General features: G+C 39.6%; 1 protein-coding gene across 9 annotated transcripts in view; it reads left to right on the top strand.

Moving 5' to 3' along the window:
• Nucleotides 1–25,107, top strand: part of MYLK3 (myosin light chain kinase 3) — a 65,803-nt gene that overhangs the window by 13,971 nt on the left and 26,725 nt on the right. For 2 of the 9 annotated variants that reach the window (XM_069793574.1, XM_069793573.1), the window contains exon 2: nt 12,118–12,241. The exons of 1 other annotated variant lie outside the window; for it this stretch is intronic. In XM_069793574.1, coding sequence (XP_069649675.1) covers nt 12,233–12,241 — 9 coding nt within the window. In that variant the 5' untranslated portion in view covers nt 12,118–12,232. Of the gene's footprint in view, nt 1–86; nt 1,286–9,428; nt 9,799–12,117; nt 12,242–12,340; nt 12,419–13,293; nt 13,649–25,107 lie in introns of those variants that run through there. 6 more of the 9 variants (XM_069793568.1, XM_069793567.1, XM_069793569.1 and 3 more) reach the window with 6 other exon arrangements.

Below are 25,107 nucleotides of genomic sequence, written 5' to 3'. Positions count from 1 at the left end.
TCATCCTAGGGATGACTTTTGATTTGCATTTTTTTAACAGGAGTGATATAATTCTGATAGGAAGAAAATTAAAGTGGTTTTGTTTTGGGGGGTTATTCTGCTCGACAACTTTATATTGTTTATGAATTCTCTCTAGAAAATTATTCCCTGTTATGGAGTTGTTTTTTAAAAATCACACATACTTTTTGGGGTCAGACTCCTGAAGTTTGAGAGCTAAGCACTTGTTTTGTAACAGCTGTTCGCTGGGTTTCTGCTTTGTCCGGTAAGTACGTCTTCCATATTCTTTCTTGGCCCATCATTTACTGGAGACTGAGAGAAGCAGGTGTCAGAGATGTAGATCTGCAGCTAGCATCTTCTTACTGGTATTTCCAAAAGATGAGGCTATGCTAATTCCTTTTACTCTCAATAGCTTTTTTGTCTGTCTTTTAAAAGTGTAATTCTTAGCAGTATTTCCTTTGGACTGTTCACTGTAAATACCAAAGCAAAAGTCTACCTGAGTGTGCAAAAATGAGCTGTTTCAGTAGAAATAGGCTTGGGGAAGACATTCAACAAAGTTAGTCTTTGTTAAAGTGGTGTAGTGTAATTTGAGCCAAAACTCTTGCTTTTGTAAATATGTGGGGGTTTTGTCTTACCAAGGAAAAAAAAAGATGCTCAAGCCCTGTAAAATCCTGAGGGAGAAGGTGTAGGAGGTAACTGCATTCATAAAATCTGACATACTAGCTTTTTGTCAGCTTTCATTCACCCTTTTCTAAGAAGGGGAATGCAACTAAATGTCTTAGTTTTTCTTCAGTATTACTCATGCTTTTCAGTAGCATATTACTTTGATAGTGAGAATTACCTAATGAGGTTCTGCTGTAGGACTGATCTCTGAGCGGAAGCAGAGATTTTTATTAATAGATCTAGACTATCAAATACTGACTATTTATTAGTTATTGGTTAAAGGAAGGAGCTATGATAGTTTTGAGTTAAGCCACAAGGGACTGATCAGATGCAAACTTCGTAAGCAGAAGCAGGAAACATGGAAAGTGTTTTTTTTTTTTTTAAATTCTTAACTCCTGAGCAATAATTGGGGTCCTTTTTAACACTGGATGAGAGGGATGGGTGTGGAAATGCACTTAAACCACTAATATACATTTGTCTTTATTCCAGTAAATGAGGAATTGCGAACACAAGACCTACTTCCCTACATCATGTAGACTTCTGCTTTCCAGAACTGTAGCCTGTCACAGATACCAGTAGTAAGGACAGATGAGTAACTCTTAAGGATAGAGGATATGTATGCATGGTAAGTTATTAAAGTCAGAATGACAAAAGGGAAGTTCTGATTTTGAAAACTTAAGGATATGGTGAGGTTTGTATTGCTTCTGTTGCTAGAAATGTGATCTACTGTGTTAAGAAGGGACAAAGGGAACTACTAATGCAGTCTGTTCAGCACTCTAACCTGCATTCCTACATTTATCTGTTTCTTTCTCCTGTACATGGAATTGAAATTATCTTCAGAGGACTGAAGTTAATGTTGTGAGATGTGACTAACTTATGATTTTTACATTTGTGCCTTCTCTGATAAGTACTGAAAAATATGTTTGTAGTTCTCAAAAGCGCAAGGCCATTTTTTCTCCTTCATTGGTGGAGACTCTCTTGAAGCAGTGGTTGAGTTCTACTTCCGTACTTCTTCCTTTTGTCTTCCCCAGGTCTCTGCTGTCAGCTCTTTCCCACTTCTTGTCATGCTATTTTTCTTCCCCTGCTGGCTTCCAGTTTATTCAGGAAAGCTGTGATGGAATCAGGTGGCCTTGAAAATATCCTAGGGAGAGAGTGGTTCTTTGCCAGTGGATCTTGCAAAGCAAGAGTCCTGACTTTCTCTTCCCACCAATCAGAAACAAACCATTCTTTCCTATATAGACAGGACACTTCAACATCTTCCAAAAGGCCTGGTAACTCTGTGGCTGTGGTATGCTAAGACATAGATTTCTTGGAATGTATTCAGGGACCGAACTGGAAAGCGTCTGCGTTGTATGAAATAGGCATCAACATAATGGCATCTCAAGAGCTCTTTGTGTGTTAGAGATGATCAATGGATGAAATACTGTGGCAAATCATTGTAGATTATATTTGTAAAATGTATTAGCTCTCGGTCTGCAAAACTAAAATAAAGCCAGTGACAGCTAAAGGATGAGAGAGTAAAATTATATGTAGTGCAGCTCTGCCTTACTTGGAAACAGCATAGTTTCCAAGAAGCAAGAATAAATATGGTAACACTTCAGAAAGTTGCTTATGCAAAATTTTTTGGGGGGACTCTCTAGTTCCAGTATAAGTTTTTAAACCCAGCCTGTTTATACACCACCATCTAGCAAGTTCTCCTTTCTGCCACTTTTACCTTTTTCTGAAGAACTCTGCTTCCAGTGTTTATAGCTCTGTGTGATAGCATGTCAGACCATCAAGCAGGTTCACAGTTCAAATTCTCTTGAGATTTCTCTGCATTTACTCTGTTCTGCCACTAGATGGAAGCCTTGTTCTAAAGACAGTTACTGTTTATTCAGGCATTCTTCCTATTGATACTAGGAAGAGTATAGTATTCGGTTTTTAGTGAGAGTACACTGAAATGTTATTTTTCTTTAGAACATCACTCACTCATATCTAACATGGGAGCTTAAAATCCTGCTAATGGGTGTTACTGGCCATCTGCACTGAAAGTAGATGGCTTCATCAGTTGTGTGGGATGTTAGCTCTTGAGCTGTTAAAATTGGTAGAGGTGAATAATTTGTCAAGACCAAAGAACTCTGAACTTTCAACTGGCAATTTAATAAAAAAATGGTTTAAGGAAACTCTTCTTCACCTCCCCTGGAAGTGCTATATATGTAAGTTTTCATTGGTCAGATTTTACAGACATCTGTAATTTTCCTGTTATTTTCACTCTAATACTGTTATGGTTGATTTAAAGAAAAGTTGAAAATGGGGCAAGGTATTGGGCAATACTTCACAGATTATCATCACCCTGTGGATGGGCAGCAGGATTTACAGAGAGGGAGAGTAGTACTGAGATATTTGCTTCAAATATCAGGTCCCAAACAAGGTCTTTGGGTTGGTTTTTGATTTGTGTAGGCTACTAGCAGCACTGTGTCTCTTCCTTGTATTTCGGACTGTACTATCAAGAATGCTTAGTATCTTACTGCCTAACAAAACATGGTGCTTGACTTTTGTTCTTTAAGATACTGATAACCTTTAAGGTATTGATAACCTGTGATTAAAGAGTGTAACCAGAGAGCTGTCTTAAACCAGTGTTTTGTTTAAGCCTTTTTGGGTTGCTGTTTTCCAGAATATGATTCCTCTGCATGCATGAACACATGCAGGTATTGCTGGTGTCCTATTTTGCATCTCTGGGTGCATCAATGCAAGTGTTTTTGTTTGGATTAGGAGTGTGTGTTTCAAGCAAATCTCATGATAGTCTATACTTCCAGTGCTTATGTTTGCATCATGGAATGGTCTTGGGGAGCAGGAATTAGATTCCTTTTACAAAAAACTGACCTTGAGAATGTCCTTCAGCAGTTAGTGGGTGCTTGGTCTGCTGGACCAGGGCTACCTGTAGCAGGTGTTGGGCGCTCTGTACCAACTGTTTCATACTACAGATTTCCTGATGTGCCTCACTTCTTGCTTATTATGAAAATACAGCAGAGCAAATGTTAACAAGTTTAACCAACACTTTCAGGTGAGTCTAAAAGCAATTTATCCTTCAAAGGATTAACAGTATCATCAGTGTTTTGTAGTAAGCTTCCTATTTTTGTATTTCACTGTGGATTCTGGCAAATAACCTCTAGTGAATATAACCATAGCATTTCAAGATGTTGCTTTCCCCAGTTATTTGCCTATCCTTTTTGGAGGTTGCTGCTTAGATAGCAGTGGTAGTAGGACAGCTCTAAGTAGTAGTAGAATAATTTTTTTTTCCTTTTTCTTTTTTTTTTTTTTTTTTTTTTTTTTTTAGGCTGTCACTTGAGAAACTCAGTAGTAGTTACAGAATTCTAACAGTCTGGCTGCCCCAAAGTTGTATCTGATTAAGCAGTTTTTCTTTTGAGATGAAGATGATCAATTTTGCTGCCTTGTGGTTGATCAGACACTGCAGAAATACACTGCATGATTTCAGTAGATATTGTGAATTCATAATGAACTGAAGGTATATGTAAATCAATGTACTAGAGTGTTTTCATTGGGGTTTTTTCTGCTCTTACTTTAAAAGGGTTGCTCATAGCTGCTAGCTGTTGATTGGGATGTGGAGTCTAAGTAAAAAGCAAGAAATTGATTAGGCAGAAGGCAGTGGAAATGGATAAATCTGTGTATTTCTTCTTTTCTCCAGAAGAAAACCTAAACGTGCTTTTACAGAAGTTGTTTAGTTTCAAGCGCAAAACATGGTTCTCATGAATCATTTGGTGTCATCATGCAGCATATCCTCCAGGAAAAAGTCAGGTACCCCTCTCTCATCTTCCTCCCACCCCCCACAAGCTGCTTTTCTTGGTACTTCTTAGCTTTGTACATAGAACTTGAACTCCATCTTATAAAAGTTAGTTTACTGCTTTTAGTCTCCTACTATGCATTATTTTTCTCAGTCATAACTTAGTCTTTAATTTTGTCATAAGTGTTAAGAAATAAATACTATTTTTAATCCTGGACAGTGTTGAAGGCCGTAAAATGCTGTTAAGAACAGTGAGTTTTCCAGATACTGGGAGTACAAACATCAATAGTCTGGCAATTTTCGAAGTCGCAGTGGTTTTTGTTTTGTCTTGGAATAATTTTATTGAAAATATCTTGCTAATAAAGAAAAATTTTCACATCGAGATCAGAGTTGCTTTATTTGGAGAAGTTGTGGCACAGAACGTGTGTGTTTGTGTGTGCGTACATGCGCATGTGAGCATGCATAATGGTGAGATGCACGGTTGGAGTCCGCTGTGTCGGTGGTCTGGGCCCCAGGTCCTGATGGTCAACAGAAGCAAAGAAGTGTTCATCTAGGGTCACCGAACTAGCTGGAGCAAGAGGTGAACCAGGAGTTCTGGTTTGCAGTAAAATGAATAAATGATGCTGAATCCGAACACTGATTTTACTGGCACTGCATGGTAGTCTGTAATGTATTTGAAAATGTTTATTGATGGAGTTTACTTCTTCGGCAAATAAATTAAAATAATTCTGATGTATTAAAGAATATTTTTATTTAAGTTAAGGGATATAGTTTAACAGCATAGTTTATGACTTTTTAGATCTAGTGTTGTCATAACATGCATAAGAGGTGCACTAGGTATTAAATCTGTCTTGTAAAGCCACACAGTGTGTCCTGAAAGTAGTACAGGTTTTGTCTTGAACACAAGACAGAAGTCAAAGAAAAGTCACGAGTGTAAGAAACTCTTGAAAAAAATAGCTGTTTATTTTGCATGAGGCGGTGTCCTGGTTTCAGCTGGGATAGAGTTGATTGTCTTCCTAGTAGCTGGTACAGTGCTATGTTTTGAGTTCAGTATGTGAAGAATGTTGATAACAGTGATGTTTTCAGTTGTTGCTCAGTAGTGTTTAGACTATAGTCAAGGATTTTTCAGCTTCTCATGCCCAGCCAGGGCACCTGACCCAAACTGGCCAACAGTGTATTCCATACCATGTGATGTCCCATCTAGTTTAGGAACTGGGAAGGGGGGGGCAGGGAATCGCCGCTTGGGGACTGGCTGGGTGTCGGTTGGCGGGTGGTGAGCAATTGCCCTGCGCATCATTTGTACATTTCAATCCTTTTATTACTACTGTTGTCACTTTATTAGTGTTATCATTATCATTATTAGTTTCTTCTTTTCTGTTCTATTAAACCGTTCTTATCTCAACCCACGAGTCTTACTTCTTTTCCCGATTTTCTCCCCCATCCCACTGGATGGGGGGGGAGTGAGTCAGTGGCTGCGTGGTGCTTAGTTGCTGGCTGGGGTTAAACCACGACAGGCAGTCAGCTGGAGGACTACATTAAAACTCTGAAATGGTGATGTGTAGCCTTGAATGAAGTTAGAAATGCAAGGCACTTTTTTTTTTAAATTCACTAAGGAACCTGTGTTACTGTAGAATGAGGGTTAAAGTATAATTGCTTTTTACTTCAGCTTTCTGAAACAGTGGAGAATAATGATTACTTTCTGTGACCTTGAAAAAAGTAACAAATGTCTCTATCCTTTAAGACAGAGCAATTCCAAAGAATGAAAAATGATACAGTAAGTTAGGAAGTGCTTAAGAGGTTGAGATATATTGAGTCTTAGCCAGGTACTGATTCAGAGCCTGTTCTTGTAGTTTTACCTCTTAAATCTGTTGAAAAAGAAGAAATTAAACTAAAAACTTTAAAAATAATAATAATTAAAAAAAAAATTGTACAAGTAGAATTCCCTACCAAGCTGAGCGGACAAATCCATCCTAAGATTTGAAGATGAGCATTAGAATTTATTCTTAGGATATTTTTACAATGACAGGTCTTGACATCCAATGAAAGGTTTTCAAGAAGGTACTTTTAAAACAAACTGTTTAACCGAATAATTAAAATTATGTAATGTCTTTCTAACACTTACATAGAGGAGTGTTTTGAAAATAGTACCTCAAAGCAGTGAATAATGGGCTGAATGGAAATAGAGAAAAAAGCCTAATTTAGATAAATACCAATAGCTGCATTCTGAAGAATAGCATAACTGTCCTGATAGGGGAAAAATGTCCCGCAGCATGTAGGATTACTTACGACTTTAATCAGTTCTCAAGGTATTTTTCTTTCATTGTTGCACATGCCCATTTTAAAAAGATTGAGAGTCTCATCCAAAATATTTAGCTTACATTTCTTAGTGCTGACCAAATTATGAACTTGACAACTTGTATGATGTTGCTTACAACATTCACAATGCTATCTACTGACTGCCACACAGTTACTTAGCAACAGTGAAGCTCACGTTTATGTACAGCTCATGTGTATGCATCTAAATGTAGTTCTGGAAAAAAAGAAGGTTAAAGGAGTGCAGAGTTTGGAAGAGGAAACATACTGTTCAGTTTTGATTTTGAGACTGATGGCAATAGTATATAGGAAAATACATCTTAAAATGTTTTGTCTTTTAAAATCTTTATTAGATTGTTAATGTATTACAAAACTTGAAAACAAAATGAACAGAACCCGACTCCTACCAACTATAGAAAGATCAAAAATTGAAATACAGCAAATGGAAAAGAGCAGGGGACGCGTTCTATTTTTGAATGCCTGTGTTACAGATACATCCCTGGGAAACAAGAAGATTATTTATTTGAACATGGGGAATCTGAGAAAGTCACAAAAATGATATATAAATATTTTGTGAGACTAACAGGTGGGTTGAGATTATACTAGATAAATTATTTCTGAGATTGCTGCTTGTCGATTTACTACTGCTTCTTTGCTGATCAAGCTGTGATATCTTAAGGGGGTTTTGACAGCTTATGCTCTTTACGACTGCAGTAAAGGTTCCTGGCAGACTGTTATTGTATGATGAATACATTAATCTCAATTTCTGGGATTTCAGGCATGCAGTTTTCATTATTAGCCAGTGTTATAGCTGCAGTGGAGTTTCCTTACATAGCAAAGGGAGGAAGGTGATTGTGGTTTGCTCCAGACATGAGAAGGAGGCAGAGACCAGAGTGACCAAGCTAGGAATGGTGAGGGTAGAAAAAAGAAAAACTAGACTTAGCTGGAGAATGGAGAAGGGTATAATGGTGAGAATTAAAGATGAGTATGTTGGGAGAGAGACGTGGTGGAGAAAGAAGTGGATGTATTTCAGATTTCTGGAGATGTGAGGAGAAGCAGGGCAATTTGGAGAACAAGGGAGAGGTGACTGGAGAGGTTATGTGTTTGTAGGAGGAGTAAGGATACTGCTACTCAAGCTTTTCTCAGAGTTGAGCAGTTCCTTTTTACCTAAAAATAGGTGGTTTGAGAAATGAATTCTCCAGAGGCTATATTCTTTTCTTCCTGTGGTGTTTGGGCTTCCCCATCTGTATCCTTAGTTGTGAGTTTACTGGGCTTTTCTTGTGGGAAACAGATTCAGACACGATGTGGAAGATGAACAAGATCCCGTACCACCACTGGGAGGGGGATTGAGAGTGTTAATCCTTGTTTTTCAGGCCTGATTCAAAATGAGGAAACATCTTGTAAAGAAGGCTTTTGAGGACTAAAATGAACCTAGTTAGTGGACACGATTTAAAGAAGAAAAAAAAAAAAGTCAGCAATCCAGACTGCTGAATTTAAAATATATCTAAAATATACCTCTGAATTTCAAACTCAAATGTAAAGGATCCTATAAATCTGACTTCTGCATGTATGTTCATTGGACACAGAATTTTGGTGCTGTGTGTGTACTTTATGGGGCTTACTCATAGAAGTGATGTCTTCTTTAGTTAATGGACCATTGAAATGAGAGGTTGTAATTGCCAACTATGCTTTGTGGCTGCCTCAGAGTGGGCAAGAAGGTATGAGTTAATCCTTTATAAAGTACAGAATAGTGTGTGTGTGAAGCTAGATAAAAATCTATCCAATGCAAGTGACAGCCTACTCATCCCACCTTCTGGGAAACATGCTTGATTTGCTCTTCTCACTACTCTAGGGTTTTTGAGGGCAAGTGGATGAATGATGTCAAATTCTTTTGGTTTCAGGCTTTTGTAAAAGGTTACCTCTCCGCATTAAAAACTGACAGGCTGTTGAACAGTAAATCTGTGTTACAAAAAATGCTTTGTAAAGGAGAATAAGGTAAAACCAGAAAAAGTCATCTTACTTTTTCCTTTTGGTGTTCATTCCTTCACTACTGGAGACTAGAAGGGTGCAGGTGCTGTCTGCCTCAGCATCCCAAACTTGTTTGTTGCTGCCTGTAGGGTTGACCTGTGTAATAAGGCTCTGTGCTATACAGAAGTAAAAGACTACTATCCAAAAATTGGCCCTCATCCTTATAGAGAAGGCTTGAATCTGTTCTTCTTTGGACATTTTTTATGACCATCAAAGCCAGGTTTGATATGTGATGTGGTATGCCTTGAATGTGAAACCATCTACCCATGCTTGCCAGGAGATGAAGTAGATACTGAGTCACTTTGTCTCTTTTAATTTGTTTTTATGGTGATTGTAGGCTGGTTTTGAAGTGTTCACTAGGTAAGTTGCTTTTCGTGAGTTTATTCAGCTGCAGATGTTATACCCACCTGCTTTGGCAGCTGAAACAAAAGCAGAATAATGAAAGAATAAAAATCTGCTGACAGTTGGTTTTGTGCTTTGCAGGCAGGATTTGTTCTAGTGCAAATCTTTGTGGGCTAATGAAGTTAAAGGAGGGCTTTAGATACTGTTCTTTTAAACAAAAGCAGCCTGCCTAAAGCTGTCTCTGCTAGTGTTTTCCTTCTGAAACAATGAGAGTGAATACTGCAGGTTTAAAAATGGAACATAATTTATGAGGCTTCTAGCCTTAGGGATGAGTCTTCATGTAAATGGGATTTAAAATATAAAATGCATATTAATGAGGTGGGGAGGCTTTCAGACCTGGCCTTTAATACTAATCTATTGTGAGTGGAGCAGCTCTAGAAATGTGCTGATACTGGCACAGAGACAACCAGGAATTGACGGCTCTTAGAAAACGCCTCATCAGTCTAAGTCTTCACAGACTCCTGAATACTTGTCCTGATCAAATACAGAAGGGTACTTGAACATTTCTGGTATCAATACTGTGCCTGCTGATTCTGTGTGCATTTCCCTGGGAACACTCCTGTATGCTGGCATTCAGTTCTAGCGTGTTGCATGGATGGAAGTGTAATGAAAGGGTAAGTTACTGGTGGAGTTTGGAAATCCCTTTTGGAAGAGAACTATGAACCTTCAATTAGATGTTTTGGGCATAGTTGTGATGAGTTAAACTGGGTGACATCAGTGTTAGCAGCTCCTGGTCCCCAATTATTAATGACAAAAAGTCTCAAAAATACTTAAGTAACTTAGTAACTCTTAAGTGTGTGTGAAAGTGTGCCAAGGGACTAAAGCTTCTCCTTATTTATTTTTGGGAAGGAAGATACTCAGTATCAACTACTATTTTAACAGTTTCAGCGAAGGAATGTTGTTTAAATTCCCTGAAAATGGGATGTGTTTGTGGAGCAATGCACTTCCTTCTAATTCACGGAGTCTGGTGCTGGGAGATGAGAGAAGTCATCTCAAAAATGCTGAGCCCCTTCATTTTCTGTAGATTCTGTAGATAGTGCAGGAATTGGCATATCTGTCAGCAGCTGGCTGGGAAAGCTAGTAATAATTAATAGCCTCTTAACATTACCTTTTTCCTTTTCTTGGTCTTTGCTCGAAATGCACTGATTTAGCTGTCAAACACCTCTTGGTTTGAAAGAGGAGTTTTGGAGCCTTAAGTATAGCAGATTCAAAGAGTTGCTCTAAAAGCTAAAGTACTAATCTGGATCTTGATTTCATTTGTTTGGTGTTACTTGCATGATTTTTGTAAAAGTTTTGCATTTATTCTATAAGTAAATGATGTCTTGTGACATCTACAAAGCCTCTGCTGGAATACCTACACTCAAAGTGAGCACCTTCCTTGTCTCTAGCTTTTAGTATTTTAGGGCAAGGCACCAAACTCTGTTTTTCCTTGTAAGTAAAATCCACTAGACTTTTCTCTAGTGCTAAAGAAAATGTGGTCCTGTGTCCATTGCCTGTTTTCTATCCACAGCAATACATTGAACTTTGTGAAAAGTGGACTGTTTCCTTGTGGATTGGATGTTAGATAGTTGCTACTGATTTGTTGATTTTAATACTCTTCTGAAAACACAGTCCAGAATCGGCATCATAAGACCTGAAATCAAAATGGGGGAGAGAAAAGCTCCAAATTTATTTTTTTTCAGAAGCTAAAATGGAGAAAAAGCAAAATCAGTGAAGCTTATCATTATAATAATTATATTCTTAGTATTAATTAATGAAAATACTGCAGGAAGGTGTTGTTTTACACTACAGTTCTGTATTTAGAACTGCTAATGGAAGGTCGCAAGCTGAGCATTGCTTGTTCCGGAGTGCTTGCCAAATTTCCTAAAGGATTCTCTTTGTCATGCAAGCTTTCCCCTGTGGCATGGTGCTTACATACTGTACATGCCTCTGCTGCCACATTAAGTAATAGCGTCTCTTTATTAAATCTGGAGTAACAACATGATTATTTGTGCTATTGGAATAAGTCACAAATGTATTAAAAACACTTTTTTTGTCCCCTGGGTCTAGGGATCTCCTGACTCATCTACTAAGCACTACGCCTTTTGAATAGCTGTAGTATTTGTTGTTTTCTTAGGATATGGAATAGGGGTCTTTAATTCATATGATCAGATACATGTGAATAAAAAAGCTTAAGGCTGTGTTCAAGAGCTTGATGCCCATGTGGGTAGTCTCCTCTCCCACTGAGAGTGGCTGGACAGTGTTCCTTGTGCAAATGCCAGGAATACTGTTTGAGGTGCTGCCACAAACCTGCAAAAGTCTTACCCTATCCAGGCAAAATGGCTCAGCAGCAGTCTCACTGCTTACTGCTTGGAAGATACCAGTTTTCCTGTACCACTATATGGAGCTAGCTGATGCATCTTAAAATTTTTGAGGCAGTTCTGACCTAGGATTTATGGGTTGGTTTTGCCTTTTAAAGGGGGGAATAGTAATAACAGATTCTAAAGCTCTGAAAACATTCTGTGAGCTAGGAAGAGTTTAACTCAGTTTTACAGATGGAAAAGCCAAGGCACAGAGATTGAGTTAGAAATTATGCACGAGTCTGGCAGTTGAGACTGGCCTCCCATTTCTGGAGGTCTAAGTCCAGTGTCTTAGGCAGCCTCAGGTTGGCCATGTCCCTTTACCAGGATGTTAGACTATTGATCTTTTGGTAGAACTATCCTACCTCTATGAGCTGTGGTCAAATCATCCTGTACCCCAGGCAGTCCCTGGCCTTTTCACTTGTTTGTTGAATGGCCTGAAAAATGTTCCCTGCTGGGCAGTAAAAAAATACTTGCAGCGTAGCAAGCATGCCCATCTCGTCCCTGGCTTTTGCCCTGCCAGAGTTCCTTGTTCACCTTAATTCACTGGTTTCTTCTGTACTCACATTGGTTTTATTTGGTTTTTTTTAACAGCATATTGATTATCTTGCTGTACAGACCCAAGTGGAGACAAAGCACTCGTTTTTGCTGTGAGAGGCTTAGCCAGATCTATACCCACACTTCTGGACCTGACATCTCTTAGATCGTAATGATAAAGGTACAGTATCTTATCTCCATTGCTTGCTTGATTATTTTAGGGGAAAGTGCATGTGCACTCATCCTGTGGTAAAACACACTTCTGTTTTGATTTAAGCAGTGAAGACGTGGCCCATGCTAAGCCCAGATACTGCTGTCTGAGATGCTTGTCCATCTGCTCAAAGGCTGCTGGTCCGCAGTGAGTGGCTGTCATTTTGTATACCCATGCCTGATGTGATTCAGGTTAATGTTAGATCACTGGTAGCTAATAATGAGAGATAATTCTACTGCAGCTTGTTGGCAGAGTGGGAAAGGAAGGCACAGCACAGATGAAAATTGAAAGCAGATTTGCTTCTACTTCTCCAGAACTTACCTTCCTTCTTAGGTCACCCAGCATCTTGGTATCTGTTACCTTTGTATATTTGTACTCCACTGACACAATCTTATAGGTAAGAACTCAATAAAAAAGGTATGTATTTTCACAGGGCAAAATAAAAAGGAATTGATTAGTTGAGGACCAAATGCGTGAGGGGGAACATCGATTGGGTGTATTATGGCTTTTTATTAATCTAACTGTGTAGGTGGAAAAAAAAATATTCTAAATCTAGGGGTTCACAAATATGCCTACATGGACTTCATGGACATGTACACATACACTTGTGTAAGTACTTTTGTTTGAGGTATTTTACAGACTGAAGTGAATGGCTCTATGTGCATAGCATCAGACTGTAGAACCAGTGCTTGAAGGCATAAATAGGTATGTGAATTCTGATAGAGGATGAATATTTGCCCTTTTTTGTCCATTCTTTTGTTCACTCTGTTCCTATGCTTAAGAAACTGGAAATAAAAGAAATGCACAAATGTATAATAATCATGTTATGTTAAAGCAAATTTCCTGCAGCAGTAATCAGTGTCACTGAAAAAAAGAGCAGTCAGATAAATGACAGTCTTGTCACTGCTTGGCTGAAGCAAACATGCTGTCCCTAAGTTAGAGCTAAAGCAAAGTTAAATTGGGCAAAAATAAGCTGAGGAACAGAGAAATGTGAAGAAGGGACTCTTCAGTGACTCGAGAGATTTGGCTGTCATCTTCTGTTGTTTCTGTGCCTTACAGTAGCTGTTATCAATAATTCAGGAAGTGAGCTGCTGGGATAAGGATAGAACTTAGTACTGCTGATAAGGAAGTGAAATGATTGAAATGCCTGGTGTAGTGTTAGATAAGATTAAATGCCTAGTTTATCACACAAGCAGACTTCTAGCAAGATCTGGGGAGGCTGCATGGCTTTATTCAGTAAAAGGCTGCAGGCTACCTGGGTGACCACCATACAGGCCAAACAGGATGGGAACTTTATATCAAGAATCTTCCCTGCACAGATGCCTTTGTTTGAGCATTGGAGGATTTTGTGTTTCTGATTACACAGAGAGATTTACGGTAAGGGATTCTTTAGTGTTCTATTGTGAGCCTAGTTTGAAAGTAAAAACTTTCTCAATGGTGCAGTATTGGTTTCTGTGCCTTTTGTAAAGTGCTATGTGTGTTTGACTTTCTTGGCCAGGTTGTGCAGTTTGTTGGCTTGCAAAACAGCTGCCGATGTCAAGGAGGTGTTTCTGAAACGATGAGTGCAGGCTTTGCCTTTGTAAATAAATTTCATTTTCATGACAGCCTTGGCACGTTAAAACTTTTATTCTAAGTGATATATTTGTAGTATAGGATGCCAGACTGCCATTCAAATTATGTGGAGGTTGGTTGTTACAGCTTTTCGCTTTAGTTGTCATGTGTCTGAGAGTTTTAAGACAATGAATCTGTTGGGCAGGCTCACACTCAGGTGATTTAATGAGGAGCCAAATTCTACATGAGCCCATTCAACCTGTGGTAAAAGGAGTGCAATCAGCTTGAGCGGTGGACACTCAATACCTAAAACGTGTGCTCTGTGGTAGTACTTAAAAGTTGTGAGATCAGAACCCCATTGTGCGAGGCTCTGAGGAAACAAAGTGAAAAAGAGTCTGTCTCTGAAAGCTTAACCACCGATCGACAGACCACAAACCCTGCAAGAGAAGAGAGACATAGAGATGTCACTGGTGGAAGAGAGAATAGGGATCTGCTTTTCTATCATTGTAAGCTATTTATCAAACCACACTGTGTTTTAAAGCTGTCTGTGGAGTTAAGTTTCAGTTGCTACAGTGGTAGGGAGTCTAGGGAAACACTATTTCTGTTTTCTTCAGTTTGTTTGCATTCGTCTACTTTTGGCTTGCTGAAAAGACCATTACCATCCAGCAGAAGATGGACTTGGGGAACCTTAAAAAGAATGCCATGTACATACAATAAAGTTTAAGTAAATAGAAAAAAAGAAGTTGTAGGAGTTGCATTTTAAATGAGAATGTCTCTTTCAAAATTTTGAAGAAAGGATTTCCTCATGTGTTTTGTTCAATAATAGCTCTATCAGGCTTTCTTAAAGAGTTTATGTTTGTAATCATCTTTGTTCTTTAAAGAGCCAATGCAGTAAACGAACTAAATCAACAGGAATAAATTAAATTCTGGCCCAGTTGAAGAAAAGGACAAAATTTCTACTAATTTCAACAAGTTGGATATTGTTCCAAAGCTTTGAATTCACCTAATGTAACGTCATGTAGTGGATGTAATATAGCCAAAAGTACAATATGGGGTTTTTTTTTTTTTTTGGTTATCATTTATTACATAAGAAAGAGCATGGCTCGGAAGACTAGATATGTTTCATACCACTGTGGCCACATGATTTATTGTCTATTTATGGCAACATAGCAGAAAAACATTTCTGTCTATTAATTTGAATATACTGCTCAACTGTTCTTCATGCTGAACAGATAATGATGCGTTTAAATAGTTTATGTTCAGCTTTTTGTTAAAGAAAGATATGAAGCAGCCTCAAACACAAGAAATTTTCTTTTGCTTGTTGCCAGAGGACTGCAAATGAAAGATATTTCAGGAAGGACTACGGAAGGTGGCTTTAGAACCATCAAAGCAAATGATCCAGGGTTTTTTGGACTAGTCATGTCTTAAGGGAAAAAAGTCATTAATGTAGTTATCTGTCTACATGGCATTCTGTGGCTTGGCTCTGTGCAGATCAGTGTTAGTATTTTGCAATAATATGAAGGTGTATTAGCTTTGTGTGGCAAGGTTTTGGTAGCGGGGGGGGTTACAGGGGTGGCTTCTGTAAGGAGCTGCTGGAAGCTTCCCCTGTGTCCAACAGAGCCAATACCAGCCGGCTCTGAGACGGACCCGCCACCGGCCAAGGCTGAGCCAATCAGCGATAGTGATAACGCCTCTGTGATAACATTTTTAAGAGGAAAAAAAGTTGAGACAGAGGAAAATGGTAGCCGGAGAGAGGAGTGAGAACATGTAAGAGAAACAAGCCTGCGGACACCAAGGTCAGTGCAGAAGGAGGGGGAGGAGATGCTCCAGGTGCCGGAGCGAAGATTCCTCTGCAGCCTGTGGTGAAGACCATGGTGAGGCAGGCTGTCCCCCTGCAGTCCAGGGAGGTCCACGGTGGAGCAGATATCCACCTTCAGCCCGGGGAGGACCCCACGCCGGAGCAGGTGGGTTCCTGAAGGAGGCTGTGACCCCATGGGAACCCCACGCTGGAGCAGGCTCCTGGCAGGACCTGCAGATCTGTGGAGAGAGGAGCCCACGGAGCAGGTTTTCTGGCAGGACTTGTGACCCCGTGGGGGACCCACGCTGGAGCAGTGTGCTCCTGAAGGACTGCACACCGTGGAAAGGACCCATGCTGGAGCAGTTCCTGAAGAACTGCAGCCCGTGGGAAGGACCCACATTGGAGAAGTTTGTGGAGGACTGCCTCCAATGGGAGGGACCCCACGCTGGAGCAGGGGAAGAGTGTGATGAGTCCTCCCTCTGAGGAGGTGAAGCGGCAGAAAATAACATGTGATGAAATGACTGTAAACCCCATCCCCGTCCCCCTGTGCCACTGGGGGGGTTTGGTAGAGAATCCGGGAGTGAAGTTGTGCCCAGGAAGAAGGGAGGGGTGGAGGGAAGGTGTTCTGAGATTTGGGTTTATTTCTCATTACCCTACTCTGGTTGATTTGTAATAAATTGAGTTAATTTTCCCCAAGCTGAGTCTGTTTTGCCCATGATGGTAATTGGTGAATGATCTCTCCTGTCCTTATCTCGACCCACAAGCTCTTTGTTATATTTTCTCTCCCCTGTCCAGCTGAGGAGGGGGAGTGATAGAACAGCTTTGGTGGGCACCTGGCATCCAGCCAGGGTTAACCCATCCCAGAAGGCTATAAAATATGAAGGCTATAATGAGATTCAGAATATCTTGTTTCTCTCTAATTGATCTGTTGGGTGACTGAGTAACTCTTTCGTATTCATTGCTTCAGTTGCCCTTTGTGTAAAGCTAGTGATAATGGTACTTCTCTTCTGAAAACACATTAAGGTCCACAGGTAAAAGTTATCTTGGATTTAGTTTGATTTACTGGTTTTCCTAGTCCTCAGTGAGCTAAGAATCAAAAATAACTGTTTTGGATGTCTTGCTTTGGATTAAATCACTCCGGCCAATTTACCAAACTCATGCTTATCTCTTGGAAAATCATTCTTTGTTTTGTTCACAAAGCTAGCACTCGAATTCATGCAACATTATAAAGGGAAGGATGCTTTTGGAGGATATGATGAGCAGAGAAGCATATAAGGATAAATAGTGTCTTGGAGCATGCGTGCAGTTCTTACTATAGTTGATGAGAACTGCTCTAATCTGTAAGCTTAATGTTAACCCTAGTGAGAGCTCTCTTTTCCCATGTAGAATGACAGCCTATAAACTAGGTTTGAGCCTGTTCCAGCAGGAGCTGATGAGCGTATGTACGCTTCTGATTTCTGTGGTTGCAGCGTGGAACCTGTTGTTTGCATATTTGTTGACTGTAGTCTCTTTCTGGCATAGTACTTGATGATCTGCCTGCTTGTACTCAAGTAAGTGGTTGGCTCAGCTGATCCTGGTGTTACAGAAGGACATAACACTAGGCAGCTCTGTAAACAGTGGCCTAAGCGTGTTTACAGATTGCTTGGAAATCTGTGTTATTGCTCAGATGTACAGTAGAGGGTGTAGTTCATGCTCAAGCACTAAAATGAGGCATTTTGTGTTTCTGGAATTAATTGGACTCTTTGTGAGGAGAGGCAGTGATAAGGAGTGTTCTAACATGTGCCTGAAGACTGAGTTGCTTATACTTCCTCCAGTATTTTCCTTCCCATTAGCTGAACAGCTTTGATGGTCAGCTGCATCAACCCTTTTAACCTTAGTGGTGCTGCTCTTTCTTCTGTTGACTTGCTGGAGCCAACTCTTATTTTTGGATATGGCCACTTAATGAGATATATGAAGTCACCTAGTCCGTCATATAAGCTAATATTGATTCTCCTCTCCTACTTCTTGTTTGTGGTAGGGGGCGTGCATTCCACTCACATATTTTGGGGTAACATCTTGCTGATTTTGCTACTCAGACTTAGCTCTGGGAGTCCTGTGTAGGGTTATTTGGAACTCTTCAGGTACTCTTGGTGCACATCTTGACCTTTGTGTATTCATTTTTGACTGTCTTGCACTGCACAACATTTACCTTTGTTTTAATCTCTCTTTGAACAGTTCTATCACGTTTTTTGTAGTTATTTGATGCTTGGATTACAGAGCTGCTGGGATAGGCCTGATGGAGGCCAGGCCTGGACACCTGCAGTTCACCTCCTGTTTACCTGGGGAGTCACTCTTCTACACAGCAGAGTGGATCTGGGATTCCAGGCTCTGGGGCAGTCTGCATACTACAGAGGTCTAAACTACCATCCTTGGGTCCAGACTCTTGGCAGGCTATGTGCAGACTGCTACAGAGAGCTAGCAGAAAGGCAGACAGACTGGGGGAAGAAAAAATAATCAATGGAAGTAGTAAGCCGTTTTGAAGGATTGGGATTTTTAGAAAAATACATGGTTGGAAAATTTCTGAGCATCTCAGTTGTTAATGCTGTCTTCCCAGGCTTTGTGGGAACTCAAGAGAAAGATGTTATATGCTCCAATGTAAATTTTGCACCAGTGTATAGTGGTTTGCAGTCTAAATATATTCTGTTGAGTATCCTTTTAGACAGTTCATATCCCAGAAACAAGAGTAGTAAACTATATATAGTCTGTGACATTACAAAACAGGTTTGTTTTCACCTTCTGTCGTGGCTGAATTGAGCTAGCAGGAGCTAGCAGGTCCTCCTGCTGTTGTCGTCTTCTATATTTGTGGCTCACCTTTCACTCTCATTTGTGTCCTTGTTTTGGTGTTCAGGCTTGACAGTACATGTGCTTTCTGGCTCATCCAACTTATTTACGCATGCCTCTGACTTCAGGTATGTACTGTCCTGAAAGATTCTTTTCAGAGACCTGATTCTTTCCAGCACTGTCATTGCATGCTGACTAGTATTGTATGGGGCTGGATAGAATTAAAAAGAAATGTCCTTTTTCTATAAATAGCTCTGTTCTGGATATTTTCTTGGTGGGTTCCTGTTCCCAGTTTCAGCTGAAGTCCCTCAGAAGCCCAGTGTGGGGAGTTTAGGCTTCAGGGTCCTGGTTAATTCTCAGCATCTCTTTAGGAATTGGCACAGTTTGAATTGCATCTTCCTTGATCCTTCTTGCTATAAAAGAAAATAGTTTGCTACAAATTTGATGATTGATTGACCTTCTTGTTTTGGGGTTTGCTTTATACAGAATTATCAGTCTTAGGGCCAGAAAACATTGGCACAAGTTATCAAATGGCTGACTGGGTGATCCTGCTCTGGGAGGCTGTTCCTACCACGGCTGTCAGTGATTGTTTGTCTTGGTAAGCCAGGTAGAAAGCTTCTGGTCATTGCTGTGGGGCATTATGCTTGTTTCAGTGCACTTTTTACTGCGTTAGGGTCAATGCAGAATTTCATAAGATCAACTCTTCACTAGATTCAGTTTAGAGAAACTTTTGCAGAATTTTTCTGTCCCTCCTTCTGTGGCTGAACAAGAGCCAGGGAGCTCTGCGTTTCACCTTTTTCATGGACTGTATGTAGAGGCTTTTGCCAGGCGTAACTTGCTCACCTCTCTGCAGAATATTACTGCAGTCTTTTCCAGCATCTGGCCCAGCATTTTAACTACTTACCTAATTTCTCACACTGAGAAGATCTTGATGTTCTGTAACTAGATGTATGACTGGCACTGCCCTACTACTCTTTAGTGACAAATACTCCTGATATCAACTAATGTGAAATCCAAACCATTTATATCCTGGATCTTTTATCAACAGTGTTATTTGCTTGCTTTCCTCTGAGTGATTTTTGCTTTATGGTGCCAGGACTTGGTGCTGTTTTTTTAGTCTGCCACTGATAATCAGTGTATCTGTGTTTACACTACAGCTGTCTCTGCATGCATCTGGAGATTAATTAGTCACTGATCTAATAGCAAATTGCAAAATTGAGGGTTTAGTAGTTTTAATTCGGGAGCTTCTTATGAGTGCAGAGAACATTCTATGTAGTTTCTTAAAATTAATACTCTGGAGTCTGTTGGCTGTTAAGGTAGTAAGGGAAGCAAAACTTCCTGGGTTCTGGTAGAAGCCATGCAGAGAAGCACTAGGGGGTACTCGCTGTTCTAGGAGTTGAAATGGCTGCACCAAATGTGCTCTGGATTTCTGTTTTTACTAGATATTTGTACTGAGATACCAACTTCAGATGGAAAAATGGATCACTGTGCTTAGTCATACCACTGGGGCCCTAACTCAAGGCTTCTAATTCATACACAACTGTTCTTATTCAGAGAGATAAACTTAAAAAATTGCCTTCTAATTCCTTGCTCTGGAAAGCTTGATGCCTGTTGTTAGCTGCTTTCTGCAGTTCCACTGACATGCAGTATAATTTTCATTTAGACAAGCTTTTTTGTAGATTACATTCTTTTGTTTGTTTCCTGTATCTTTCTTCCAACTTGATGAAAACCATTATAAATTTACCTGGAGATCTTCTGCACATTTGAAATGGATGCAGCATTTTCTGTTTTTTGCCAGATGTTTAAACATTCACCTAAAGGAGTGCAAGTGGCTTCTCTGTGAGTATTTGATTACTGAGAAGAGTTTGCAAAACCACCAGCTTTTGTACACAAACTCTTTTACTCTGAATCCTTTTCAAAGCAGAGTTTGTGTTGAGACTAAGCCTGAACTGATGACATGATTCCTGTGTTTGTGAATGACGTCAAAGCAAAATGTCAGACATCTAAATCAGCAGGTGAATATAGCACATAACAGACTTCATTATAGGACAGAGGACTATTTACTTGATGTAGAACTTCCCTTAATATGGTGTTCTGGTTATTGGTGGGGAATAGTAATGTCAAGGAGTATTCTTACTTAAAATAAAAAATCACTCCATTGTTAGGTTCCTGTGAAGACCATTATTAGCAAGGAACACTGAGCACAGTACTTGGTGTTTGTTGTACCACAATGGCAACTGTCAGATGGAAATGTGAGGGAGAGAAAAAAAAATCAATAACTGAGACTCCAGTTTGCACAAGGCCTGAAATGATGGCACTAACTGCTTTTGCAGTTACTTGGGAAAAGTTTCCAAGAGTGTGTGTCAGTAGCCAAGGCATGCTCAAGTCTAGTCAAATGGTTTGTGAGTGGCTGGAGGCTGCCCCTTGTGTGGTTGTCCATGGACGCTTTGTTCACTTAATTCCAGTGCAGTCTGACAGGATTTGAGGTGCTTGTGTGTTTTACCTTTCAAACACTTAAATCAATGCAATGTAAAACTGTGCTTGAGGTAATCATACTTCAGTCAGTAACTGTGAAGGGCAGAAGGGTAGCTGGGGGGAACAGTGTTATTGCCTTTTAACTTCACAAATATAAGTGGAGGAGCAAAGAAAAAAGTCAAATTTATTCTTACATCAGTTGTCAGTGGTGGTATTGAGAAGGGTGAAGTTGGAAACAATGGTTATAAATTAGGAAGTCAGTACAGCTCTGTGTGCATATTTTTGTGGTAATTTTTCAAACTTGAAGCTGAAAAGATCTTCTGAAGTAGGAAGGGAACAGAAGACAACACAAAGCACAGTGCAATTTGGTGATTTTTGTCTTCTCAAACAAAAGTGTGTTGCTGGCAAAACAGAGACTTTTCTGAGGGATTTGATTTGAAGCCAGTCAAATTTCAAGTCAGCAAGAACAATTGTGCTGTTTTCAATGTGTTTTGGAGCAAACTCTGGATTATGTAAGGTTTTTTTTCTGGAAAGTTGATTGTCTAGAAATAACCCTTTCTTAAGCAACAGATCTGTTCCCTATATATTTATTCTCAGAGGCCTATCACATCACTTCAGTGACAAGAATTTACTTTTGCTGATTTTATTCCTGTTGGTATTACTGCACAGCCAAGGCTACTCTTCTATATTATGGTGGATGCCTACTGACTTAAAATTACTTGTACCTGAGCAAACTGCCTTAGACACAAGAGCTTTTGGCAGGTGTAAAATGTGCCTTAGGGTTCTCTAATGAGCTCCTAGTAGTAGTGAGAAGGAGTCTTGTAAATGAGAGGCTTCTTGAATCTAAGGGTAGCTTTTGTGGCTGACTGTTAAAATCAGCAGGCTTTATGAGGAACTGACTGTATTCAATTAAAAAAAAATAATCACTGAAATTCAGTTGAAGCAGAATGAGCAACATGACTTTTCTGTTCAGTTTCCAGAGGACAACTCTTTGTTGGAGGGTGTGGAGGAGTGTGAAGGTGAATCCTTACCATCACACCAGGGAAACATTACTGATTACCAACTGGGACCAGAAGAGTGGTAAAATAGTTTAGTAGATGCTTGGATTTTAAAAAAAAAAAAAAAAGTTTGAAAGAGTGAAAATTAAATGTAATGAGACAAATTCTTAATGTAGTTTCTGAGGTAGTGAGACTTGGTAGTGAGAATAAGCTCTGAGGTCAAGTAAGTGAATGTGGATGGGCAACAGGTGCTCTCTTGGCCTCCTGAGAGGCAAAGTAACCTGGAGGAAGGACTTAAAGGTTCTTGTTAAGCCATGTGGGCAAAGGGTAAACAGTGTTATCTAGAAATCTCATCACTTTGATGTAAATGAAATGTCATAATTGATCTGTTCAGCTATCTGCTGTCAGCTGCTTGACAGAGATGCATTACAATACTACACATGATCTCAGATGCATTAACCTATCCTTAGCTGTGCCACTGCCTGGGAGCATTATCCTTAGATTCAGTTGTTTGAAAAAGAATAACAGAAGGGGGGGAAGAAGTCAGGACTTGCAAGAGAGTGTTTCATAACCTACCGTGTTAACAGTTTTCTGTCACTAAATATGTAGAAAAAGGAAAAAAGTTTGTATGGTGATTGTTAAGATTTAGTTGATATGGTACTACAGTAATGTTGTACTGTTGTGAGCTAGGCAATATTGAAATGTATCATGCCAGGGTCACTTAGGGAGACTGATAGTGCTTTATAGACCCTTTTACTGTGCAGGTGGATTTCAACCAACAGCTGACATGAGTGATGTGTTAAATGTCAGGTTCTTGGCCTTCTAAAGCAGGTGTGGGTCAGTTCCTAGTACAGTCTGATGTCAGCAGGAAACCCAATTATTGGACTAGACAGACTTATCCAGACTGTATGGCATATCTTGCCCTTGGAAGTTATTCCTCTAAATTAGAGCCAATGCCCATTTCAGTGCTTGCCATTTGTCATGAGAATTGATCTGTGGCTGCACCATTGCACTGTGGACATGATTTATTACCTTTCATGTGTCTAGGAAACATGCTGTTCATGAGAAATTACTCGCTGGTGTAGGGCTTAATTTTTCAAAAGTTTCAGTACCCTAAAAAAGTTTAGTTACCCTTTCATTTGCTGGGGGAAAAACTAAGAAGTGTATGTTAATGAGCTGCAGCAACTAGATGTAGATTAAGTAGATTTTCAGTGTAACTTGGAAAAGTTGACAGGTGGTTTCTAAATATGTAAAAGATGTTTATTGGTATTTTTTGCCTGGGTAGTGTTTAGCAGATGTAGCCAGATTGTTTTGAGCTTATCTGCTGTTTGGTTTTTTTTTCCTAAGCTCCTGATGTTTTACCACGTTGAGTTCTTCATCCCCTTAGAACTCTGTTGCATTGCAACCACTGCAAACTTCTCCCAAAGCCCCCAGGTTCTCTATTAAGCTTTGGCTTTGTTTAGGCCATATAAAAGGTTATTTTTTCATTTACCTACCTTATTTTCAGCCATCTCTGGTTTTATTGTGTTGTTGGAAGCAACACAATAATCTAATGAGATGATCTGTTTGAGCAGCTGGTTTTAACCTCTGTGACATTTCTTGTTTCGGATGTAAGCCTCTGCTGTCATTTTAGTACATGCTATAGATTTTTTTTTTTTTTTTTTTTTTTTTTTTACTTTTACTTTTCTATTCACACCATCTTTGTATTTTTTCCTTCCTTTGGGTCAGAGCTAGCAAGGAGGTATTGTAACTGAATAGCCATATCATAGATTATTTGTGTTGAATGTGAATTTTTCTCTTGGTTTTTGACATCTCTCTTTCACAACTGAGAGAGTGTGCGTGGGGTTGAAGCCAAAGAGGAATAAGCTCTCATTTCCCCCTTGAGAATAGAAGTCTCCTTGGCATCATCAGTTCAAGGTCACTCGTAGTTGTGATTCTCCAGCGTTTGTGTTCTTTTTCTTTGGCACTCCTGAGATACTTGATACCTTGGGGATATTTTAAAGGTATCTGAGAAGTTCATTTCAGTTCAGCTCTTAATGGAATAGAGGCAGTTGCCTACACACTCCATCTCACAGTGCTCATTTTTTTGTTACCTGGAAGAAACAAGCAGAAATCCACAGAACACCAATTACCATCAGAAACTTTATTCAGGTTACATCCAGACTATGATGGAGTCTTGTGGATCATCAGTTTGTTTTGCCAATGACAACATGGGTCGACTGAGCATAGCTCTGCAATCTGCAGAGGTCCTGCAAGATTCACTGGTATTTGTTGCTCGTACAACACTTAAAGTTCTTCAGATGTAATTTGGGGGGTACTGAAGATGAAGTAACATGCGTTGCAGTATGTAAGTGCAAAATGTCATTATAAGCAATAGCTCCTCGCAAACAAAAAGTGAGTTTAATACGCTATTGCATTTGTTACAATAACTGTACTTTCTTGTGATGTCTAAGGATGGGTATACTATGATCTGTAATATGGAGTTAGGCAATTTAGGATTTTTCTCTTATTTTTTTGGTAAGTATTGAAAGGCTTGAGGCTGTCAATGGAACTGAATGCTCTCTTCAGGCTGCTGAAGGAAGATGCAAACATTGGGCACTAAATCAATGTTCCGAACAAAAATTGCTTTCTATTGTAATTCAAAGCAAAAGGAATAAAAGAGGGTTTGCCAGTATTTGAGCTTATTATCATCCTGAAGAAAAACAGTCAGTTAGATTTGTTGGAGCCATTTTTTCTTTTTGTGTGTTTGCCGGCAGTTCAAAAGAGGAGAGAAAGGAAGAGGCAATTAAAAGAAAAGCTGACCTTAATAACTTTGTGACAGAAGTTTAAAACTTCACACTATGGGCCAAATGAGGCTTCCTTCTTCTCTGCCCTTCATCCCACCTGTAATTTTGCAGTTGCTTAGGGATGCACAGTACAATGTAAGTAGTGTTATAAGTCTAACAGCTGTATCTGAGTAGGAGGCAGTTTTGGCTGTGTCTTCCCTGTATGTACCTCAGACAACACTAACAAGGAATATTTGCTGCACGTAGCAAAAATTCTCCTTAGTGCATTATCTTACACATCTCATCTTACACACTCACCTGTGTGAGTAGGTATTAGGTGGTGAAATCTGTTCCATATTGCTGGCATACACAGTGTATGTGGCTGAATCCTGAGGAGGAGAGATGGTTTGTGGCCCTTGATTTTGTTTT

The sequence above is a fragment of the Haliaeetus albicilla genome, chromosome 10 (genome assembly GCF_947461875.1).
Source record: "Haliaeetus albicilla chromosome 10, bHalAlb1.1, whole genome shotgun sequence".
Taxonomy (NCBI): Eukaryota; Metazoa; Chordata; class Aves; order Accipitriformes; family Accipitridae; genus Haliaeetus; species Haliaeetus albicilla.
Note: the sequence above shows the minus strand (reverse complement) of the source record. Positions and strands in the feature narration are given on the sequence as shown.